Source organism: Falco peregrinus, chromosome 1, assembly GCF_023634155.1.
Source record: "Falco peregrinus isolate bFalPer1 chromosome 1, bFalPer1.pri, whole genome shotgun sequence".
In the NCBI taxonomy this organism is placed as follows: domain Eukaryota; kingdom Metazoa; phylum Chordata; class Aves; order Falconiformes; family Falconidae; genus Falco; species Falco peregrinus.
This window is the reverse complement of record NC_073721.1, coordinates 41,628,718-41,648,336: the sequence shown is the minus strand read 5'-3', so window position 1 is coordinate 41,648,336 and position 19,619 is coordinate 41,628,718. Positions and strand designations below refer to the sequence as shown.

Here is a 19,619-nt window from a genome sequence, read left to right as displayed (position 1 = left end):
GTTTTCGGTGTATGCAGTGGCTGCACTGTGGTGTTTTGGGGTGGCACAACACCCTGGAGTGGGGTGCTCCCTGCCCTGCTGGCCCTGGGCACCCACTGCCATTGCTGCCACCTCTCAGACTGGCATGCAGACCTGTCCCCAGGGGCCAAAGGACACACTGGGAACACCCAGCTGAGCCCAGCCACTGTGCTGGGTGTCCTCGTGGGTGGGGACAGGATGGGGGTCTTCATGAGGGGTGAATTATAGGGCCTCATCGGACAGGCAGTTAGGGTGCCAGTGTGGGGGATGGGCATCTGGGGGCCCCCAGCACCTGCAGGTCTGCCCAGGCATGATGCCACAGCAGAGGGGCTGTGGTGGGGCTTGGGACTGGGGTTTACCCAGCCATGGGGAGGGCAGGAGGCAGCAGAGGCACAACCCCGGCAAGCCCCCCCCCCCCGGCTTCCAGACTGCTGGGAGCTGGGAACAGAGCCAGGGGACTGGGGGCAGGCAGCACTGGGGGCAGCCAAGGTCGCGGGGCCAGAGCAGAGGAAGGAAGCGAGTGGAGAAGAAAACAAAAATCCCTAAGAAGAAAACCCACACCCGTCAGCCCCGTGCCAGGGGGTAAAGGAGCCAGCAGCAGAGTACGGGGGGCAGGCGGCGGGGCAGGAAGGATGCGGCCAGGGTGCTGTCAGCACAGCTGAGCCGGGTCTGGGGCTGGTGGGTGTTTGCCTCGTGCCGGGGTTTTGGGATGCTATAGCCTAAAGCTGTGCAGCGGGGAGGGGGGCAACCTTTGTGTCTCCATCCCTCTTTGGGTGTGCTGTCAGTGTGCCTCAGTTTCCCCAGGTGGTGAGCAGGGCACGGGGTGGGGAGGGGGGACCCTGCAGCGCCCAGCAGGCCCAGGCACTCTGCCTTCCTCCCCAGCATGGCCCCTGGGTGCTTGCTGAGGGGGTTTTAGATGCTTTTGCTCTGGCTGGAAAGCCTGAGGCTACCCTGTAAGCTGCAGCAGGATGGGGGGAAGATGCTGTACTGGGGCTCAGTGGGGTGCATGGGGCTACCTGTGCGGCCACCCCCCATCCATAGCCACCCTCCTGATTGTCACCCTCCAGCCACCAGCATCCCAGGGTTTGAGGGCTTCTTGCTCATCGCCCTGCAGTGTCACCGGGGGGAGAGGGGTGTGGGAGGGCCAGGGGTGCCTGTGCCTCGTCCCGGTCCCCAACCCTGTCCCCATCCCCGGGTGAGCACCTGTCCCCGCGGTCCCCAGGAGATGGCAGTGCTCTGTCATGGGAGATGTCTGCTGCTCACCCCAGGTCACGGACATCTCCGGGGACATCCTGGCTGGTGGGGACAAGCCTCGCAGGCTTCCCTGGCAGGACATAGTGCTGTCCCCCTACCGCCGCCATGGCTTGGAGCGGAGACCACCCCTTTGCCTCTCCCGGCACCGGGCTCCCAGCTGCACCATTAGCTGCGTGAGGGCTCTCACCTGGGGCAGCAGCTGCTGGCACTTGTGGGAGGGATGGGGCAGGGCTGCAGAAGGGGCTCCCTGGTGCCCCCGGCCACCCCCTGACTCCCACCTCGGTGGTGCTTTGCTGTGACCTCTTGCCCAGGCAGCCCTGTCTCAGGGGACCCCCAGACCTGCCAGGCAGAGATGTCCGGGCAGCCCCTGGCCAAGGGTACAGGCAGCAGTGCTGGGGACCCTCCCCCTGCCCCCTGGCCCCGGGTGGGCAGCCAGGGCCACGGGCAGTCACCGGCCAGGGACACCGTGACCCTGTTGGGGTGCGGGCTGAATATCGGGGCAGCCCCTGTCCCCACCGCCGGGAGCAGCCCCCCTCGCTGTGCGGGTCAGGCTGTGCTGCAGCAGTATGCAGGGGTGTATTTTGGTGGGGGGCTCACCCTACTTGAGTCCCTGTGTGTCCCACCCCTCCGCTCACCAGGGAGGGGTCCTTGGGATGCTAGTGCCCCCCCTCCGCTGCTTGGGGCTCTTCCAACGCACCCCTCCGGAGGCGATGCCCCGCTCCGCGATGCGGGGAAACTGAGGCATGGTGCCTGCCGCGGGGGGTCGCTCCTCTTCCCCCACCCCCCCGTGGCGGGAGGCTGCCCCCCCGCCGCCGGCACGGCCTCAGCGCCGCCAGCGGCATTTCCTCCCGGCGCGGAGCCGCGCCGCCCGCGGGCCCTCCCCCGGCGGGCTCGGTTTCCTGCCGCCGCCGCCGCCCGGCACTCGGCGCTGGCTCCCGGGGAGCGGCCGCAGCGGAGATGGGCCCCCGCGCCGCCCCGCTCCTGCCCCTGCTGCTGGCCCTGCTTGGCCGCCCAGGTGAGTGGGGCCGGGGGGCACCGGCGACACGCACCCCCTTCTTGGGATGGGACCCCTGGACGGGACCTCTGGGGTGGCAGCGGCGGTGGGACCCGCCGGTGGCTCCGGGCGGGGGGGGGTTCCGCGTTCTGGGAGGCAGCGGGTCTGTGTCCGAAGGGGTCCCGGCGGTGGCGCCCCCGGGAGAGAAGGTTCTGGGGGAGGCAGCCGCGGCGGTGGGGAGGGACGAAGTCCCCAGCGCAGCCCCGCCGCTCCCGGGACCCCCGACAGCCCGGCTGCGCCACCGGGCGGGGGGTGGCCGGGCCGCCCTTGCTGTTCCCCGACCGAGGCAGCGGCACCGGTGCCCTGGCGTGGCCCCGGGCGTCCGGCCGGGGGCTCGGGCGGGAGAAGCCCCGTAAAGCCCATGGGGTCGGAGTGGGGGGCTCGTCCACTGCCGGAGCGGTGGGACAGGGGAGCACCAAACCACCCCAAGGTCCCTGCGAAGCCACAGGGAGCATTTCAAGCGGTGACATGCCCGGGGACACCCGGGCTGGGTGGAGGGCACAGAGCCGGGGGGGGGGGGGGGCGGGAACATGACCCCCCAGTGGGGGGAGAGGGAGCTGGGAAAGCGGCAGCAGTCTGTGGGGGCTGGGGCTGGCGGTGCTGCGTGTCCCTCCTGGCCTCCGCGAGGGCCATCGCCGGTGGGTGCTGCTGGGGTGTCCCCGCCAGAGGCTCAGCACCCACTCCCTGCGTGCCATCCCCCCTGGCAGCACCCGGTGTCTGTGCCGGGCAGCCCCTGTCCCGTGAGGCTGTGCCGCGTGGGCCCCATCCTGCGCAGATGGACAGTAAGCTCTGTGTGGCTGTGCGGTGCGGAGCCATCCTTTAGCTGTGCTGTAAGGTCCATGTCCCCTGTAGCTGTGCCGTACAGACCCTGTCCGATGGCTGTGCCATGCAGTCCCCATCCTTCGTATATGTGCAGTAAGCTCTGTGTCCTATGTAGCTGCGTGAGATAGTCCCCATCCTATAGCTGTACCATATGGTCTGCATCTTATGTAGATGTGCCATAAGAGGCCCTGTCCTCCCTATCTGTGATGTATAGGCCCTATACCACATAGCTCTGCCATCTGGTCCCCATCCCACACAGCTGTGCAATGTCATTTCTGTCCTATGCAGCTGTGCCATACAGTCAGTGTCCTTTGTATTTGTCCTGGATGGTCTCCATCCTATATGGCTGTGCCATATAGTCCCTGCGCTAACATGGCTGTGCTGTATTCGCTGAGCACTGTGTAGCTATGCTGTATGGTCCCATCCTGAGTAGCTGTGTCATATGGTCCCTGTCCTGTTTAGCTGTGCTATATGGCCCCTATCCTACGTAGTTGTGCTATACAGTCCCCATACTGCATAGCTATAGCATACTGTCCCTGTGCTACGTAGCCGTTTGATGCAGTCCTTGTCTTAACTGTGCTATACAGTCCCTAGCCTACGTAGCCATGCCATACGGTCCCTGTCCTATGTAACTGAGCTGTACAGTCCCTGTCATATGTGGCTGTGCCTGTATGGTCCCTGTCCTGCGTAGCTCTGCTGTATAGACTGTGTCCTGTTTATCTCTGCCATACCATCCCATATCTATGCAGCTGTGCTATATGGTCACCCTCCTACCTAGCAGTGCCACACACACCGTTTCCTGTCTGATTGTCACCTCTCCTCAGCAGGGACCTGTAGGGCTGGGGGTGCCCACGGCAGGTCTGGTGTTGGGGGGCTCTCACAGCCACAGGAGGCTTCCAGAGGTGGGGGACTTCGTGCTCCCTCCAGCAGGGACTGGTGCTGTTCCCCACAGGGCAAGCACGCTGCTGGTCGTTCCTTCCTGTCCCTGAGCGAGCCTGCTCAGCACCTGGCTGACTTAGAGAGGGGCAGGAATGGCATGGCCTGGATCAGCCCCAAAACCTGGGTCCCATCCACCCTGTTATCTGAGCCTTGATGCCACCTCCGCATGGTCCAACAGCCAGCAGTGGCTTGGAGGGTGACAGTCCCCCCTGGGCTGCAGCGTGGGGTCCGTCCCCATTCCTGACCCAGGCTGAGACTGCCCAGCTCGTTACAAAAGTGCCGAGGCAGCACAGCCAGATGTCGGGATGCCAGAGTGGCACTGCCCGTCCCCCGGGGCATCCTGTGCTGCCACCCTGGCCCTGCATGCCCCAGCCCAGCACCCCTGGGCGTTGCTCTCTGCCCAGGGCCTTTGATCTGCTCCCAAAACCCTCAGGAATCACCCCTCCAGCCCCTGACCCAGGGGGGAGCTGCAGTGGAGCTGTCCCCGCTCCCTGGTCTCAGCCATGCTGGAGCAAAGGAGAGGGCGGGCGGCTGGAAAAACATAAAGTGAATTTTCTTTCTTTCTTCCTTTTTATTTTTTTTTTCCCTTTCCTGGAGTACAAAAATAACAGCGCCCTTATCTGATCGCCCCGGCCCAGCTGAGCCCCCTTATCTGATCCTGACATAATACTGGAGCCCGCTGCCTTCCCCAGTGACCGATGGTGCCCAGCTGGCACTGCTGCCCCGTATCCCCTCACTGGCATCCCTGTCCCGTGCCGGGAGCGAGCCCGGCCATGGCTCCCTGGCCCTGCCTGACCCCGCAGGATGCTGCCAGAGGTGTGATGAGCTGCCCGGCCTCTGCCTGGCAATGGCAGGGGCCACACAGCCGTGCCCGGTGCCGTCCAGGCAGGAGCAGAGGGGAAGAGGGACGCAGCCTGTGGCGCCCAGATAAGCAGCTGTTTATCTTCCTCCTGATGCTGCCGGCCACGTGGCGGCCGCACCGGGGGGAGGAAGCGCTGGACAATAGGTGGGCCCATGGCAGCGTCACTGGGGGGGTCTGCACCATGCCACTGCAATGGTGAGACATGGGCCAGGGATGTCATGATGGACGTGACATGGTGTGAGTGACCCTTTGCCAGCTGCCGCATCCCAAAGCCTCATTGACCTGAGGCATCACGCCCTCCGGCCCCAGACCCCGCAGGGGCAGCTGGGTGGCCCTGGCACGGGGTCCAGTCACCTCCCAGCACAGCGGCTGGGGCCGCCAGGGATGAGAAAGTATGGGATGGGAAAGAACGAAGGGACGGAGCTCAGTGTCCACCTCCAGAGCAAACCCAGCACCCCAGGCACCAGCTCCCCATGGGAAGCCCCCAGCTGTGGCTATGGGGCTCCATCCTGCCCAGCCCCCTGCAAGGGAGCATCCACGGGTGCAAGCAAATCCCCAGGACACCTCCCGACACAGGAGCCAGCTTGACGGCAGCCCAGCCACAGCAGGGCTGCCTGGGGTGGAGGAAATGGCCGAGGCAAACGGTGATTTACAGGATCAGGCCTTCAAACGGCTGTTTGCACTCAGGATTTCCCTTGGCAGTTGCCCACCAGCCCTGTTTGCTCATGCACTGCACGGGGGGTTCAGGATGGGGCAAAGCTCACGCCTTGGCGCCCACGGAGGATGAGCTTTACAGCCATTTCCATACCTGAGCTTCCCGCTTTCCTGCGGGATGCTGGGGGGGGGGCTTCCGCCACCGCCTGAGCATTCGGGGCAGCCGGGTGCGAGTTTTGGCACGCAGCAGTGCCAAGCCGGGACAGTGGATTTTTCCAGCCCTGATCCAAGGGTCATTAACGTGATTGCAGCCGGGGGCTGACAGCAGCAGATGAGCCCTGAGCAAACACGTAGCAGATGGTCCCGCGGGTGCTGTGCCGGCAGCGGGGCTGTGGGGACGCCGTGCCGGGGGCGCGGGGGCAGTGCTGGGGCTGGTGTTGCAATGCAGCCTCCTCCCACGTCATGCGCCTGCTATGTTGTGTCACCCCACATCCCTGCAGCGGGGACTGACAGTCTCTTTGTTTTCCACCCAGACCCTGGGAGAGCCGAGGGCTGTGACCTGCAGCCGGTGACACTCGAGCCGCCCATCACCCTCTTCTATGCCACCAGCACGGTTCCTTGGGGCTGTGTCAGCAGCAGCTCGCTGCGTACCAGCCAAGAAGTCCATGTCCTCAGCGCTGAGTGGTCCAAGGTGAGTGAGCGGGGTTCCAGCACTGTCACCCCGGCACTGTTCCCACTGGGCAGGGTGTCCCAGAGCTCTTCCCTCTAACGAAGGAGACTGAGAGGACCTGGAGTAACCTTGTCCATGGCCCCTTCACCAAGCTTCCCCTCCCAGGGCAGCTGTGGGTGTCTCTGGCCCTGAAGAGGGTTTAAAGTCTTTAGAGGCAACTCCTCGAGCAGCCTGGGCTGCCGGGGCTGTCCCTGCCCTGGATGTCCCGGGAACCCGTATTTCCCTGGGGAGGTGTCCTGGTCCCGGCTCAGGAGTGGAACAGCCACGGGCATCCCATGGGGACTGCGCTGGGGAGGGATGGAGGGATAGAAGGATGAAGGGATGGAGGGAGGCACATCACTTGAAGGCGGCCAAGTGAGCAGAAGCCTGGCTGCCAGTGCTGGCATGCCCTGTCGAGGGGCGATAGGCGCATTGTGGGTGTCCCGGGCACCTTTTGGGCGAGGACGGGCACAGAGCCGCAGCGGGGCTGGCGCTGGTGCTGCTTGGCACCATTGGGTGGGTTTGCACCAGCAGGTGGGTTTGCGCAGCCACTCTGCAGCGTGGTCCAGCCCCCCTTGTGCTAGCCAGGCCCCGGCAAACCTAGCACCCAATTCTGGTCCGGCGCCTGGCCGCCCGGCGCCACACTCCCCCCGCCACCTCCTCCCAGCTCTCCCAGTTCTGCTTTCCAGGAGGAGGTGGGACCTGGGCCAGAAGCCACTGTGGGAGGGTGGGTTTCACAAGGGCCCCTCTCCCCAGCCTGACGTAGCGCTGGCACCCAGTGCATGGATAAGCGTCGAGGCCTGGGGTTGTCACTGGTGGTGGCAGGGGACACATTGATGTCACAGCTGCGGCATGGAGCCCTGTGGTGCACGGGGGGAGCTGGGCAGGGACGCGGCTCCACTTATAGAAGAATTACTGGAAGCCGCTTTCTATAAGCAGATCCCTATGATGCAAAAAAAAAAAAAAAAAAAAAAAGAAGAAAAAGAAAAAAATAACCTGAAAGGCGGCAGCAGGGCAGCAGCGAGGCTCTTGCCACTCGTGTAGCCGAACAATGGAGCGCCACAAAACACGCGGCAGGAAAAACAGCCGCCAGCTCCTCCCTGACGCCCGGGGGCCACCCGGAGTCCCCGGCCACCCACGCTTGCCACGGGGCTGCGGCCAGGCTGGGATGCCCATGGCCCTGTCCCACCGGCCCTGTGCCCGGCACTGGCAGCTGCCTCCACCCACCCAGTCCCCGGCTGGTTCTCCCTGCCCGCTGCCTGGCTCAGCATTTTGCAAGTGGTGATTCAGATGGCAGTTGCCAAACTTAGTGCCCGATGATTTGGCTTCCCCATCTGGATTTCCAGCTGGAGGCTGCTAGGCAGTGCTGGCCGTGGAGGGTGGTGTGTGCCACTGCTGTGCCCCCAGCATCCAAGCGCACCAGTATGGCCAGTCTGGAGCCTGGAACAGCTGCACAGTGCTGAGGTGGGGCTGGGAAACCCACAGGGGGATGTCTCGGTGCCCTGGGTGGGGATGCCCCACTCTTCAGTGGGGGACACTCCGGTACCTACAGTGGAGATGCTCCAGTCCAGTTCTTGGTGTGGAGACACTCCAGCCCCAGTGCAAGGATGCCCTGGCTGCTGATGTAGGGATGCCCCAGTCCCCAGTCTGGGGACTGGCTGATCTCTGGTGTGGGGACACCCCAATACACAGTGGGGCGACATGCTGGTGCCCAGTGCTGAGGTTACCCAGTCCTTGACACAAGGATGCCCTGGTCCCCAAGGCGGGTGCCTAGACCCCAGTACAGGGATGCGCTGGACCTCAGTGTGGAGTTGCCACCATCTCTGGTGTGGGGATGCCCTGGCCCCTAGCTTGGGGGAGCCAGGGAGTGTTTGCCCCCCTGGTGTGGGTACACGTCCACATGGCATCTCTGCATTCCCCAGCCTGTCTCCTAAATGTGGCCACAGCTGCCTCCTGTGTGGTCTGTGCCCAGGGCCAGCCCGAGGGCAATCCATGCTGCCTCTGGCTCCAGGGGCAGGTAGCGTAGCCGGGGGGCAGCCAGGGAAGTGACAGCAAACAGGGCTTGGTGACCACGGTGGTGACACTCTTCCCTTTCACCTCCAGGCCCCTGCCTTCCCGCTGAAGGTGTCTGTCATGCCACAAGCTGGTGGCTGCAACCGGTCAGCAGTGCTCGTCCTCCTGTGCGCCCACTGCTCAGCCACTGTCACCTCCCTGTGCCCAGACCTGCGCATCCACACTGTGAGTGTTGTGGCCCTGCAGCCAGGAGCAACCCTGGGGGACAGCAGGGCTGGGGAGATCCCTGGAGATGTTATGGGAGGGTGTCCCTGGAAACAATGCTCATGGTGCCCTGGGGAGGAGGGGACGCGCCTGGCCGCTGCTGGCGGTGCTGAGCACGGGGCTGGCCAGGCAGGGAATGACGCACAGGGCTGGAAAAAGCTCCCGTTTCCTCCAGCCGGTGGGAGGAAGGTCAGGGATGGGGTTTGGCTCCAGCGAGCTGAGCCAGGGCCGGGAGCTTTGTTAGCAAAATAAACCTCCTGCTTTGTTTGTGGCTAATAATAAAGTGGGCCGAGCCCATGCTGCTGGCTGCCCACGCCGCTCCCAGCTTGTGGCCCCCAAAACCCCCATTCACCAGGGTGACCCTCAGCCATGGTGGGACTGGGGCTGCAGGGATGCCTGCCTGGCTTAGCTTTACACCCGCCATCCTTCGTGCTGGTGAAAGGCTTTCCCCATGGCAGCCTGCACTGGGGAGGGATGGGGTTGCCCCCCACCCTGGCTCAGGTTGTCACTCGCCCCACAGGATGCCCACCTCAGCCCAGGGACCACCACAGCACTGGGCGCAGAGCTGCCCATGGTCACCAGCGAGGAGCAGCTGCTGGCCTGGGCTCAGGACACCTATGGGGGCATCACAACTTACAGCAAGCTGCAGGACCCTCGCTGGGTCCAGCTCCGCCTGGGAGAAGGTGTGTGGGGCCAGGGGTTGGCACTGGGGGGCTGGGGTGGGCAGCAATACTCTTCTTGTTCCCAAAGGGTGACAACCTGCCAGGGCGAAGCATGGTCCAGGGGCAGATGCTTTGGGACCAATGTCCCTGGCCCCAAGCATCTCCCCACCTGCTGAGCCCGGTTTGGCTTTGGTGACCCCCTGCCTCCACAGATGCCAGAAGCCCCCCACACTGCATCCCCCAGGAGCACTTCAATGCCATGCTGTACCTCGAAACTGAGGTCTTCTTCCACAAGATGAAGGGCTGCTCACGTGGGGACACCCAAAGCACCAGGGCTGCCCACATCATCCACCTGCTGTCGGAGTCCAGGTACCGCGCGGTGCTGGCAGCGGGTGCCCTGGGGTGTCAGGGGGGTGGCACAGGCAGTGGGGCATGCTTGGAGATGCTCAGGAAGGAGTTGGGGTGTCTCGTGGGACATCCCAAGGCAGGGCACAGGACCCACCGTTGCAGAATGCTGATGCTGGGGTGGGGGGAATCTCATGGTTTTGCAGCTCCCCCATCACTGAGGTGAACCTGACCCTGAGCTGTCCCGAGAGAGCCGTGAACAACCAGATCCTCATCCTGCAGAGCCGGACCAACCTCACCTGGTCACTCTCGGTCAACAACTGCTCCATCCAGTTCATAGTAGGGCTGAGCGTGATGTGTGTCCCCTTACCACCCCCACCAAGGGGGCTGCCAGATGCCAAAGAGATGCTGGTGGTATGGGGAGGGTGGCAGGAGGGCACCTGGGGACACTGGGTATGGGGAGATGGCAGCCCCCTTACTGCAAGCCACCCCTGCCCTGAGGATTCCCAACTGCCCCCATCCCTGCTCAGCCCCGCTGTGCTGACTCCCACCCCCTGTAGGTCTCTGGAAACTACAAGATCACATCCATGTCCCCGATGCTGCACCGCGGGGAGCACCTGCCCGACACGGAGCAGGGCCTTGTCACCAAAGCCTTTGAGAAGAACTACAGCGTCATCGCCTCCTTCTCCACCATCCCTCCCAGCACCCGCATCAGTCTGGAGATCCAGGAGCACGGTGAGGCCCCCAGCACCTCAGGGATGGGTGTGATGGGGGTGTCCTGCTACCCCCACTCAGCCCCCCTGTCTCTCTATCCCACAGAGCCAGTCAAGAGGGTGCCCGAGACACCTGCCGCCCCGGCCCCCACTGCCTCACTGCCCTACTTGCTGCTGGTCATGCTTCGGCCTTGGAAGTGCACAGATGAAACCATGGAGATCATCATCGCCAGGTCCCACCTAGAGGTGAGGGTGTTCCCAGTGCCCACCAGCATCACCCATGGGGGTTCACATCCTGCTTGGGGTGGATGTCCCCAGCCAGTGGGTGACTGCCAGGTGCTCTTCTCCCAGCCCATCAAGGATGTGGTGAACATCACCCTGCGGGACATCAACTGCCAGGCAGAAAAAAACGCCACTCACTTCATGCTGAAAACCCCCCTCAGCCACTGCGGCACCCTGGTGGAGGACAGGGGCCTTGCCAACAATGAGGTGAGGCAGGAGGGGCTGGCTGGGGCACTGCCCCCAGCCCTGCTAGTGCCCTGTGGGGGCTTCAGTGATGCCCAGTGGGGCTTCTCTGCTAGAACCTCCTTGTTTTTGCATGGTTGGAAACATCCTGCTGCAGCCCAGGGCTGAGCCCTGCTGCTGCGCCTGGGTGCTGGTGGAGATGAGGGGGTGTGGGTGGGACCCCCATCCCATCCCATCCCATGGTAGGGGGGAACCCCGTGGTCCCAGTGGGGACAATAGACCCCCGCAGTGGGGACCACTTGACTGACCCAACCTTCTCAACTTTCTTGCAGCTCATCCTCAACCTGGCCAAGGGCACAGTGCTCCAGAGCGTGCGGGTGAGAGCCGGGTTTCCCAGCGGGCCTGGGGTGGGACCATGGGTGCTGGTGTCACTGCCAGCTGGGTGCTGGGAGCTGGGGTGGTGGTGGCCTCAGTGCTGTGCCCACTTGCAGGTGGCCTTTGAGTGCATGATCCCACGGGAGCTCTTCCTGCGCCTCTTCCCCACCGCCGCCTTCGAGGCACCACAGACGGAGCTGGAGGTCAACAAGGAGGTCTTCGTGCAGGTACTGCCAACAGCTCGGTGCCTGGGCTGGGGCCATCCAGCTGTCCCTGGGCCGGAGACCCTAACCCTGTCCCCCTGCTCCCCCGGCAGGCGTCCATGCGGTGGGAGGACCACCCAGCTGACCTGCAGCTGAAGGAGTGCTGGCTGGTGGCACCAGGGCAGGAGCCGATGCTGCTGGTGCAGAGCGGGGAGGCACGCGGCACAGGGGTGGCCTTGCTGGAGGGCCCCCCCAGCAGCCACGGAAGGAAGGTCTGGCGCTTCCGCTTTACCTACGCCGTCCCCGAGGGTGGGCGCATCCCCTTCTCTGCCACCCTCAAGTGCAAGGCTGGCTTGCAGGTCAGTGTGACTAACTCCCCACCCCATGATGCCACCGTGCTGGTCCCCACCAGTGGCAGTGGCAGCCTGGCAGGTTTGTCCCAGCCCAACAGGGAGCAGCATCCCTGGTCCCCAGAGTGTCTGGGGGCTCCTAGCCCTGTCCCCCCACAGCTCTCCCTGCTCTCACCCCAACCTCCACCTCCACAGAACAACACCATCTTCGAGAAGGTACTGGAGGTGACAGTGAAGGATGGCTGGCGGCCGCCCAACAGTGAGTTTGGGGCAGGAGAGGGGGCTAGGGTGGGAAGGGGACCCCCGCTCCAGCAGGGCAGTGCTGACGGGCTCATCCTCCCACAGACCGTGGGCTAGGGCTGGCCACCGTCCTGGGCATCACCTTTGGCGCCTTCCTCATCGGGGCACTCCTCACTGCCGGGCTCTGGTACATCTACTCCCACACCCGTAAGTATCCACCACCCCTGCAGACCCCCACGGTGGGGTTGCGGGGGGGGGGCACATGCATCTCCAGTACTGGGTTGCCCATGTCCGCACCTGGCTGAAGTCCCCAGGTGAGCCAGGGACCAGGCTGCTGCCATCTTCTGTATGGCCCTCCTGGAAATTCCACAGGGGAGTGACCCAACTGGGGGTGCCCATGGCTCCCCAGGGTCCCCCCTACTGCCCCGGGGTACCCCCTGCCCTCCCTCCTGCTCCTGGTACCACCATGGTCCCCTGTGCCCATGCCAACCAGGGGATGGTGGGGAGCGAGCCCAGAGGGCTTGTTCATGGGGGCTGCAAAGCCCAGCGGGCATGAGCCATGGCCACCACCAGCCACCCTGAGCTCGGTTCCCCTCGGTGTTTCTCCCTCCGGCGTTTCTCCCTCCGGCACCGCGACACGAGCCAGGTCCCACCTCCAAACTGCAGCCAGTTTCCAGCACGGTGCCGGCCTCGGAGAGCAGCAGCACCAACCACAGCATCGGCAGCACCCAGAGCACACCCTGCTCCACCAGCAGCATGGCCTGACCCCCCCCAGCCCACCCGGTCCCCAACTGTCAGACTTGGGGACCCACCCCCAGCCCCATTAAGCTGGTGTTTTGCCCCAAATCTCAGGCCGAGCCCGGAGGGGGCCTCCGTTACTCATTCAGTGAATGCTTTGGCCCCCCAAGGGCAGCCCACGCCGGGGGAGGGGGGCACCCTGCAACCCCCCTGGGGTCCCCTGCTGCTGGGCGCACCGGGGAGGCGGAGAGAGTACCTACCCCCAAAGCCTCCCCCAGGGCTCCCCATCAAATGGGGGGGTGGGGGGTGGGCAAAAGTGGGTGCCCCCAGGACGAGACCCAGCACTTGGGGTGACCCCCTGCACCTCTCCTGGGTCCCCCCAAGAAGGCAGCGGGCACCACTAGGAGCAGCAAAATGTTTATTAAGGGGGGTGAGGCAGTGTGGGGCTGCTGGCTCCCCACGGGGTGATGGGCAGAAACCACACACACTCCCAGCTCCCCACCCAAGTTACAAACTATTAATAATAATAATAATAAAAATCTCCCCTATGTTAAATTAGTCCACACCTCGCTGTGGCTTGAGGCTCCCACCTACCGCCCCCTCAAAACTCCCTCTACGCCCCTGGGCGCCTGGACCCTGGCACAGCCTGGGGCAGCCCCCCCAGAGGCCAGGGCCCCCCCAGCCAGTCCCACCAACGTGGGCTGGGGGCAGGGAGCAGCTCCCCCATGGCCAGTGTCCCCCCTGCGGGGGGCACAGGCAAAAGGCACTGGGGTGAAAAGGGATGAGCCGGGAAGGGTCTGGGGGTCCCACGTGCCCCCCCAGCCACCTCCGAGCACCATCTGGGGCAGAACCGGCGCTTCAAGTAAAAAGAGGTGCAAAGCCCTGCGCACCCCCGTTACTGGGAGAGCGCGGGGTCCAGCAGCCGAAGGACCCCCCCCACCAAGTGCAGGCTGCCGGTGACCAGGACGTGGATGGCGGCCGCCTCCCGCAGCAGCACAGCCCCTCTGCTGGCGGCGGGGTGGGGGTGAGCCCCCACGGCGGTGGGCGCTGCCAGCCAAGGGTCCCGGCCCTGTGCCACCCACCTCAGTGCCTGGGCCAGGCAGGGGAACACGAGGGCTGGGGAACTGAGGGGTCTCGGGGCTGGGGGGACCAGGAGCAGGGGTCCTCGGGCAGGGGCTGGCTGCAGGGGGGCTGGGAGCCAGGGGTCCTGCCCCTCCTTTTCCTCCAGCAGCCGGGTCCACGTCTGCTGGTTCTCCAGGCAGCGGGTCAGCGAGCTCTCCAGTGTCACGTTGAAGTTTTGCTGGTCTGGGAGAGATGGGGACGGGGGCCAGGGATTAGGGGGAGCCAGGGAGGGGTTGGGGATGAGGGGCGGGGCCAGGGAAGACCCCGGCTCCCCGGCACTCACCTGCATTGCTGGCCACGGGCACCTCCGTGAAGTTGGGGCAGAAGACAGCGTAGTCAAAGCGGCAGGGCTGTGGGGAGAGGAGGGGGGGTCAGCACTGGGGGAGCCCTCAGGACCCACCCACGGGATTGCCACCAGGACCAGTCCCACACTGGCAGGGTCACGGGGGGTTGGTCCAGGCAGGGGGTCATCCGATGTCCCCCCCTGCACCCAGAGCTGCAAGACCCTCGTGGGGGGCACAGAGGTGGGATACACCCAGGGACAGCAGGGTGGACAGACTGCACAGCATCAGCTCCTCCTCACAGCTCCCCCCACCTGCAGCGAAGCAGTGACCCCCTCCCATGACCTCCCAAACCTCACCAGAAGCAGTTTGAGCAGCGCTGCCATGTCCCGGTCCCCCGTGGCATTGAAGAGCAGCACACGCACCTCAGAGCCACTGCGGGGACAAAGGGTGGGTGGGCTGTGCCCCATGGGGAGCCCCAGCACCACCACTGTGCCCCCCCACTGTGTGTGTCCCCTTACTTGTGGGATTTGTCCTGGTTGAGGGCAGCCTGGTGGAACCAGCGGACACAAGCCTGGATGCTACTGGTGGTGTGGGCCCCGTCCAGGTACCATGTCACAGGGCCATGGGGCAGCACCTGGGTCCGGCCCAGCCACTCTGTGTCCCGCAGGCCTGGGGGGGCGGCACAGGGCATGGCTGGGATCCCCCTACACCCCCCCCCCAGCACCAGTACCTGCACAGGGCTCAAATGTGGGGCAGGCAGCCTGGCTGTGCCCCCCAACACAGGTGGCACCGGCTGGGGGATCAGCGTGGCCCCCCCTCCCCAAGCCCTGTGATGGGCTGGGGGGTCCCGGCAGGGCCATACCGCACCTTGGATCATGGCATCAGTGGGTCGAAAGGCAGGTGCCAGCGGCACCAGCCTCCCTGCCAGCTCGGCGCCTGGCAGCACCTCCTCCAGCTCCCCGAGACCTGGTGGGATGGGCACACCACTGAGACCCCGAGGGCCATGGCGGGGTCCGGCCCTCCCACCCTCATCCACTTCCTTACCGTGGCAGCTGCGGCACTGCAGCCAGGTCCGTGCCAGCTGCAGGGCCAAGGCGGCATTGGAGCGCTGGTGGGCACCTGCCAGCCCCAGCTCCAGCGGCCGGTGGCCCACCTCGAAGTCATCCAGCTCCGGGCAGAGGTACAAGGGACACTGTGGGGAGAGGAGGCTGAGCCACCCGCTGTGGATACCCCCCATGCACATACCCCTGCGCCGCCCAACTCACCTCCCGCTCCTGGGCTCGGTCCCTCAGCACCTCCAGTGACCGCTCCGGCTGTGCCACAGTGAACGCCGGCACGCCGGGCTGCGAAGGACCATGGTGCTCAGGGCCATGGGGGCACCTGGGGCCACGGGGTGCTCAGGGCCATGGGCGAGCACACCCCCAAACCATAAGAAAAGGGAGGACCAGGTCTCCCTACCTTAAAAATGCCCCCCTTCTGCCAGGCAATCTTCTCCATGGTGTCCCCCAGGATGCTGGTGTGGTCGATGCCCAGGGAGGAGACCCCACACACTACCGGTGCCCTGAGGACACAGTATGGCAGTGGTCCCCCTGTTCCCCACCACGGGGACACTAGGCTGCCCTGGCAGTCCCAGGGGACAGGCTCAGTGCTGCTGGCTCCTACCTGATGATGTTAGTGCAGTCGTAGGCGCCGCCAATCCCAACCTCCACCAACGCCAGGTCCACCTGGGTACATGGGGACACTGGAGCCACCAAAAGAGCCACCAGCAGCATGTGTCCCCATGGGTTTGGAGAGGCAGGTGGGTCCCTGCCACTGCACCTCCAAGCCCATGCCTGCCTAAACACTCGCAGCAGGACCATCCCCTGGCACAGTATCCCCTGCTTATAGCCATGACAGCCCAGCCGATGCACGTTCAGCCCCGAGTGGGGGCTGGACCCCATGTCCCTCCCTCCCCGAGGTCCCCACCAACCTCACGTCCCCATCACAAGCTAGAAGCCACCACCACCCACCTTCTCCTGCAGGAAGGCATGGAAGGCCATGATGGTGAGGAAGCGGAAGTACGCCGGCATGTTGTCATGCGCTGGGTCCTGCCGGGCAGGGTGAGTGTCAGAGGGTGGCACTGGGCATTCCCAACCAGCACTGGGGCACATGGCCCAGGGGGGGTCCTCGAGGGAGGGAGCACCCCCCGCCAGCCCCACCTTGGTCTCCTCCAGGCGGCTGTAAACGAGCCAGAAGTACTTGCTGAACTGCTCCTTGCTGATGGGCTGCCCATTGATGCGGATCCGCTCACGCACCTGCACCAGGTGAGGGGAGCTGGGGGGGCAGAGCAGGAGAGGGGGGCACAGTCGGGCACAGTGCCACCAGCCCCCCCAAAGCCTCCTGACCCCCCCCCACTCACCTGTAAAAGCCCGTCTTCAGCCCGTAGTTGCGGAGGATGCACTCAGCGAAGGCGCACACTGAGCCCTGGGGAGACAGCAGCGTTAACCCCCCCATGCTGGGGCAAACAGAGCCAGAGAGGCTGGAGGCCACCCCTTGCCCCCCAGCACTGCCCATCTGCCTCACCTTGCCCTTCGTCCCGGTGACATGGATGATGTTCAGTCGATCCAGGTCCTCGACCTGCCAGAGGTCACCCACCCTATAAGACCCCCAGGAGGCAGCCAGCACCGAGCATGGCGGCACCACTGCTGGGACGGGGCGGGGCGGGGTGTGGTGATGGGGGGACCCCCTCCTCACCTTCATCCCGGTCCGCTCCAAAAAGCCCTGCATGGCTTCCAGCTGGGCCTGGGGGTCGCCGCGCTCCCGCTTCACCTGCTCCAGGTCGCTGGCATTGGTCTGCAGGGTGTTGAGGGTCCGGATGGTGTCCTGGAAAGATCCCTGGGGGCGGTCAGGATGGCGCCCATCACCACAGCCTCGGGGCTGGGCCCACAGCCCCAGGGGCCAGCCCAGCCCGATCCACCCCATAGGGTTTGGCTCCCGCAGCCGTGCCCGCTGGCTGCCGCCGTGGCCCCGCGGTGACACGCTGGCAGTGCCAGCACCTGTTTGGGGGACGCCGTGGGGACGGGCTCCTTCTGGGCAAGGGGAGCCACCCCTCCACCGGCGCCCCTTGGCCCCGCGGGGGGGCACAGGGCAGCCCAGCACCCGGCACCCACCCCTGCCCGGCGGGACAAGGCCACCCATGGGTGCGAGCGGGCGGCGCTCCAGTGCCAGCATGCCTGCCCGCCGGCTCTAACCGGGGCCGCAACCGCAGCAGCGGAGCTGCACCTGCACGGTGCATCTGGCACGGCCGCTGCCGGGGGCCACCGAGCCCCCCGGGCCCGCACGCTTGGCCCTACCGCAGTGGGACCTGGCGTGGGACAAGCCAGTGGCCCAGGTGCGGGGACCCCCCGAGCAGCCGGACCCCATCCAGGCAGCAGACCGGCACCGGTGGCGCATCCTGCCCTGGTGAGCGTGGGGCAGCTCCGGGGCTTCCGCACCGCCCCCGGCCCCGGGACCGGCGGCGCCCCCGCGGCGCCCGGCAGCCGCACGGGCTCGGGATGCCCGAGGCCCCGCCCGGGACGCGGCGCGGCTGCTGGCCGCGCTCCCGGGGCTGCCGCGGCGGACGGCGGTTCGCAGGGCGACCTTCGGGCACCGGCCGCCCCCGGCAGAAGGCACGGCGAGCGGCGGCCCCGGGACCCCCCCCGCCCACCCGGGAGCCCGCAGGCCGCTGGCTCGGGAAGGGGCCGCCGCTGCCCTCCCACGCCCGGTACGGCGGGACACCCCCGGGTGACCCCAACCTCCCCGTGGCCCCCCCCGCGCCCCCGGCGCGAGGTCCCGCTCCCCGCCTGCTGCTGATCCGTGGTACCTGGTAATCCGTGGCGGGGGCGCGCGCAGGCCGCGTGCTGAACCGGCGCCCGGCAGCGGTCCGCACCGCTCCGCGCAACGCGCGCAGCCCCCGCGCCACCATCTCGCTGCCCCGTGCCGCGCCGCGCGCCTGCCGCCGGGAGCCCACGCCGGGACCGCCCCCGCCCCGCCCCCGCCGCCATCTTTGACACGGGCGGCTGGCCGCCACGTCGCGCGGGGACGCCATATTAGCGAGGGGCAGCAGCGGCCCGGGAGCCCCCTCACCGCCCGGGGCGGGCAGCCCCCGGCAGCCGGCAGGGCTCCCCGCAGCGCCAAGGCCGCCCCGGCCCCCCCCGCCGGGCGCAGCCCCCCCCCCATCCCCAGCCGCCCCTGCTCAGCTACCGGCGCTGCCTCGTTCATCACCTGCTGCAGCGCTCATTGCACCGACCCACCCTCCGGTTACAGCGGGGGGGAAGGCAGAGCCGGGACCCCGGGAGGGCAGCCCTGGAGGGAGCCGCGATGCCGCCCCCAGGCCCGGGCACCCGCCCTGGGCAGGCCGAAGGTGCCGTTTCACAGCTGCCCTCCGTGCTCAGGCAGAGGGACCGCAGCAGGTGCCAGCCCGCCCTTGGGGACAGCAGCGTGTTTATTCACAGCCGGCAGAAGTCATCTAGATTACTGCTTGCAACCAACTTCATTTTTCCCCAAGGAAACCAGGCTCCCCCCCAACCGGACGCTCTTACCAGAGAGATTTACCTCATACACGCCCTTGAACATGCTCCCTTCTTGTCCTGAAAACGGCCCTGCTCGCCACGGCTTCCTCACCCAGACCCTATGCTACCGACGGGGCTTTTGCCATTAACCCTGGTTAACAGACAACCTATCCAATGCCAAAGGTTATCACCCACCACATACTGTACACATCAGCTGTTTGAAAGTCCTGGGATCGATCCATGGGGCTCGCTGAGAAGACGGCCAGCTGCGGCAGACGGCCATGGAAGACAAAGGGTTCAGCCAACGGCCCGGGTGAAGGAGCGCAAGGATCGCTCTGCTCCGCGTAACTCAGGCCTGGCGAGCTCTGGCAGGTGTGCGCACACCGTCCCAGTGCATCAGGCTGGTCGCTGCAGCCGGGGAAGGCGGTAGTCTTGCTCTAGGCTAGTGCAAAGAGCTCCAGGACAGCGGAGTGGACACGTGAGTGTTCAAAGAGTCACCCTGCTCCCACCACAGTGTTCCAAGCGCTGCCACGCCACTGTGAAATCCCTGCAGACAGCAGATCTCACCCCAGGCTAAGGCCAGCGCTCCCAGCTCCCTTCCCCATCCAAACTCCCGCCCCAGCCAGCGCCACGGGGAAAGCACACCGCAGCCTGGGTGTGTCTGACAAGACACCCAATTGCAGTTTGCCATGAAGAAAGCACGGACGCTGCAACCACGCGATTCCCACCATAAATCCTGGCTGTATGGAGCAACGGGCCTGGTGAGCACCTTTCGAGGCTCCAGCCCAAACGCCAGTGAGAGTCAGTCACACTGTCTAGAGTGACTCTGCCTTCCCCAGGACACTTCTGAGTCATCCTCGGCCAGTGCTTCAAAGGATACACTGTGCAGGAGCTACAACCACCCTAAAGAGCTGAAGGCAGCTCCCAGTAGGGCCGAGTTTGGTCCAGGGCAGCTACTCTCAGTCCTCCCAGTCATGGCACTGTTTGCCAAGAGCCCCAGCACT

The 19,619-nt window shown here is 65.6% G+C and overlaps 2 protein-coding genes across 6 annotated transcripts; one reads left to right on the top strand and one right to left on the bottom strand.

Annotated features, from left to right (window-relative positions):
• Nucleotides 1-2,145: 2,145 nt before the first annotated feature.
• ENG (endoglin) lies at nucleotides 2,146-13,235 on the top strand. The gene is made up of 15 exons (XM_055803755.1): nucleotides 2,146-2,287; nucleotides 6,137-6,294; nucleotides 8,416-8,550; nucleotides 9,110-9,272; nucleotides 9,464-9,620; nucleotides 9,803-9,935; nucleotides 10,157-10,331; nucleotides 10,416-10,555; nucleotides 10,661-10,798; nucleotides 11,107-11,151; nucleotides 11,266-11,376; nucleotides 11,466-11,711; nucleotides 11,898-11,961; nucleotides 12,048-12,149; nucleotides 12,589-13,235. The coding sequence occupies exons 1-15, from the start codon at nucleotides 2,230-2,232 to the stop codon at nucleotides 12,705-12,707; spliced, it is 1,944 nt and encodes a 647-aa protein (XP_055659730.1). The 5' UTR covers nucleotides 2,146-2,229; the 3' UTR covers nucleotides 12,708-13,235.
• FPGS (folylpolyglutamate synthase) lies at nucleotides 13,082-19,505 on the bottom strand. 5 transcript variants are annotated; one of them, XM_055803785.1, is made up of 15 exons: nucleotides 18,659-19,505; nucleotides 16,820-16,960; nucleotides 16,649-16,702; nucleotides 16,485-16,549; nucleotides 16,285-16,399; nucleotides 16,096-16,173; nucleotides 15,749-15,810; nucleotides 15,545-15,647; nucleotides 15,352-15,429; nucleotides 15,131-15,278; nucleotides 14,954-15,052; nucleotides 14,605-14,755; nucleotides 14,443-14,518; nucleotides 14,086-14,152; nucleotides 13,082-13,985 (listed from the first exon to the last, which is right to left on the bottom strand). In XM_055803785.1, exons 1-15 carry the CDS (start codon nucleotides 18,677-18,679, stop codon nucleotides 13,576-13,578), a joined length of 1,668 nt encoding a protein of 555 aa, XP_055659760.1. In that variant the 5' UTR covers nucleotides 18,680-19,505; the 3' UTR covers nucleotides 13,082-13,575. The 5 variants fall into 5 exon arrangements, with proteins under 5 accessions (XP_055659760.1, XP_055659765.1, XP_055659740.1 ...); XM_055803790.1 differs by having other exon boundaries at nucleotides 16,820-16,948; XM_055803765.1 differs by lacking the exon at nucleotides 18,659-19,505 and adding an exon at nucleotides 17,928-18,280.
• Nucleotides 19,506-19,619: the final 114 nt, after the last annotated feature.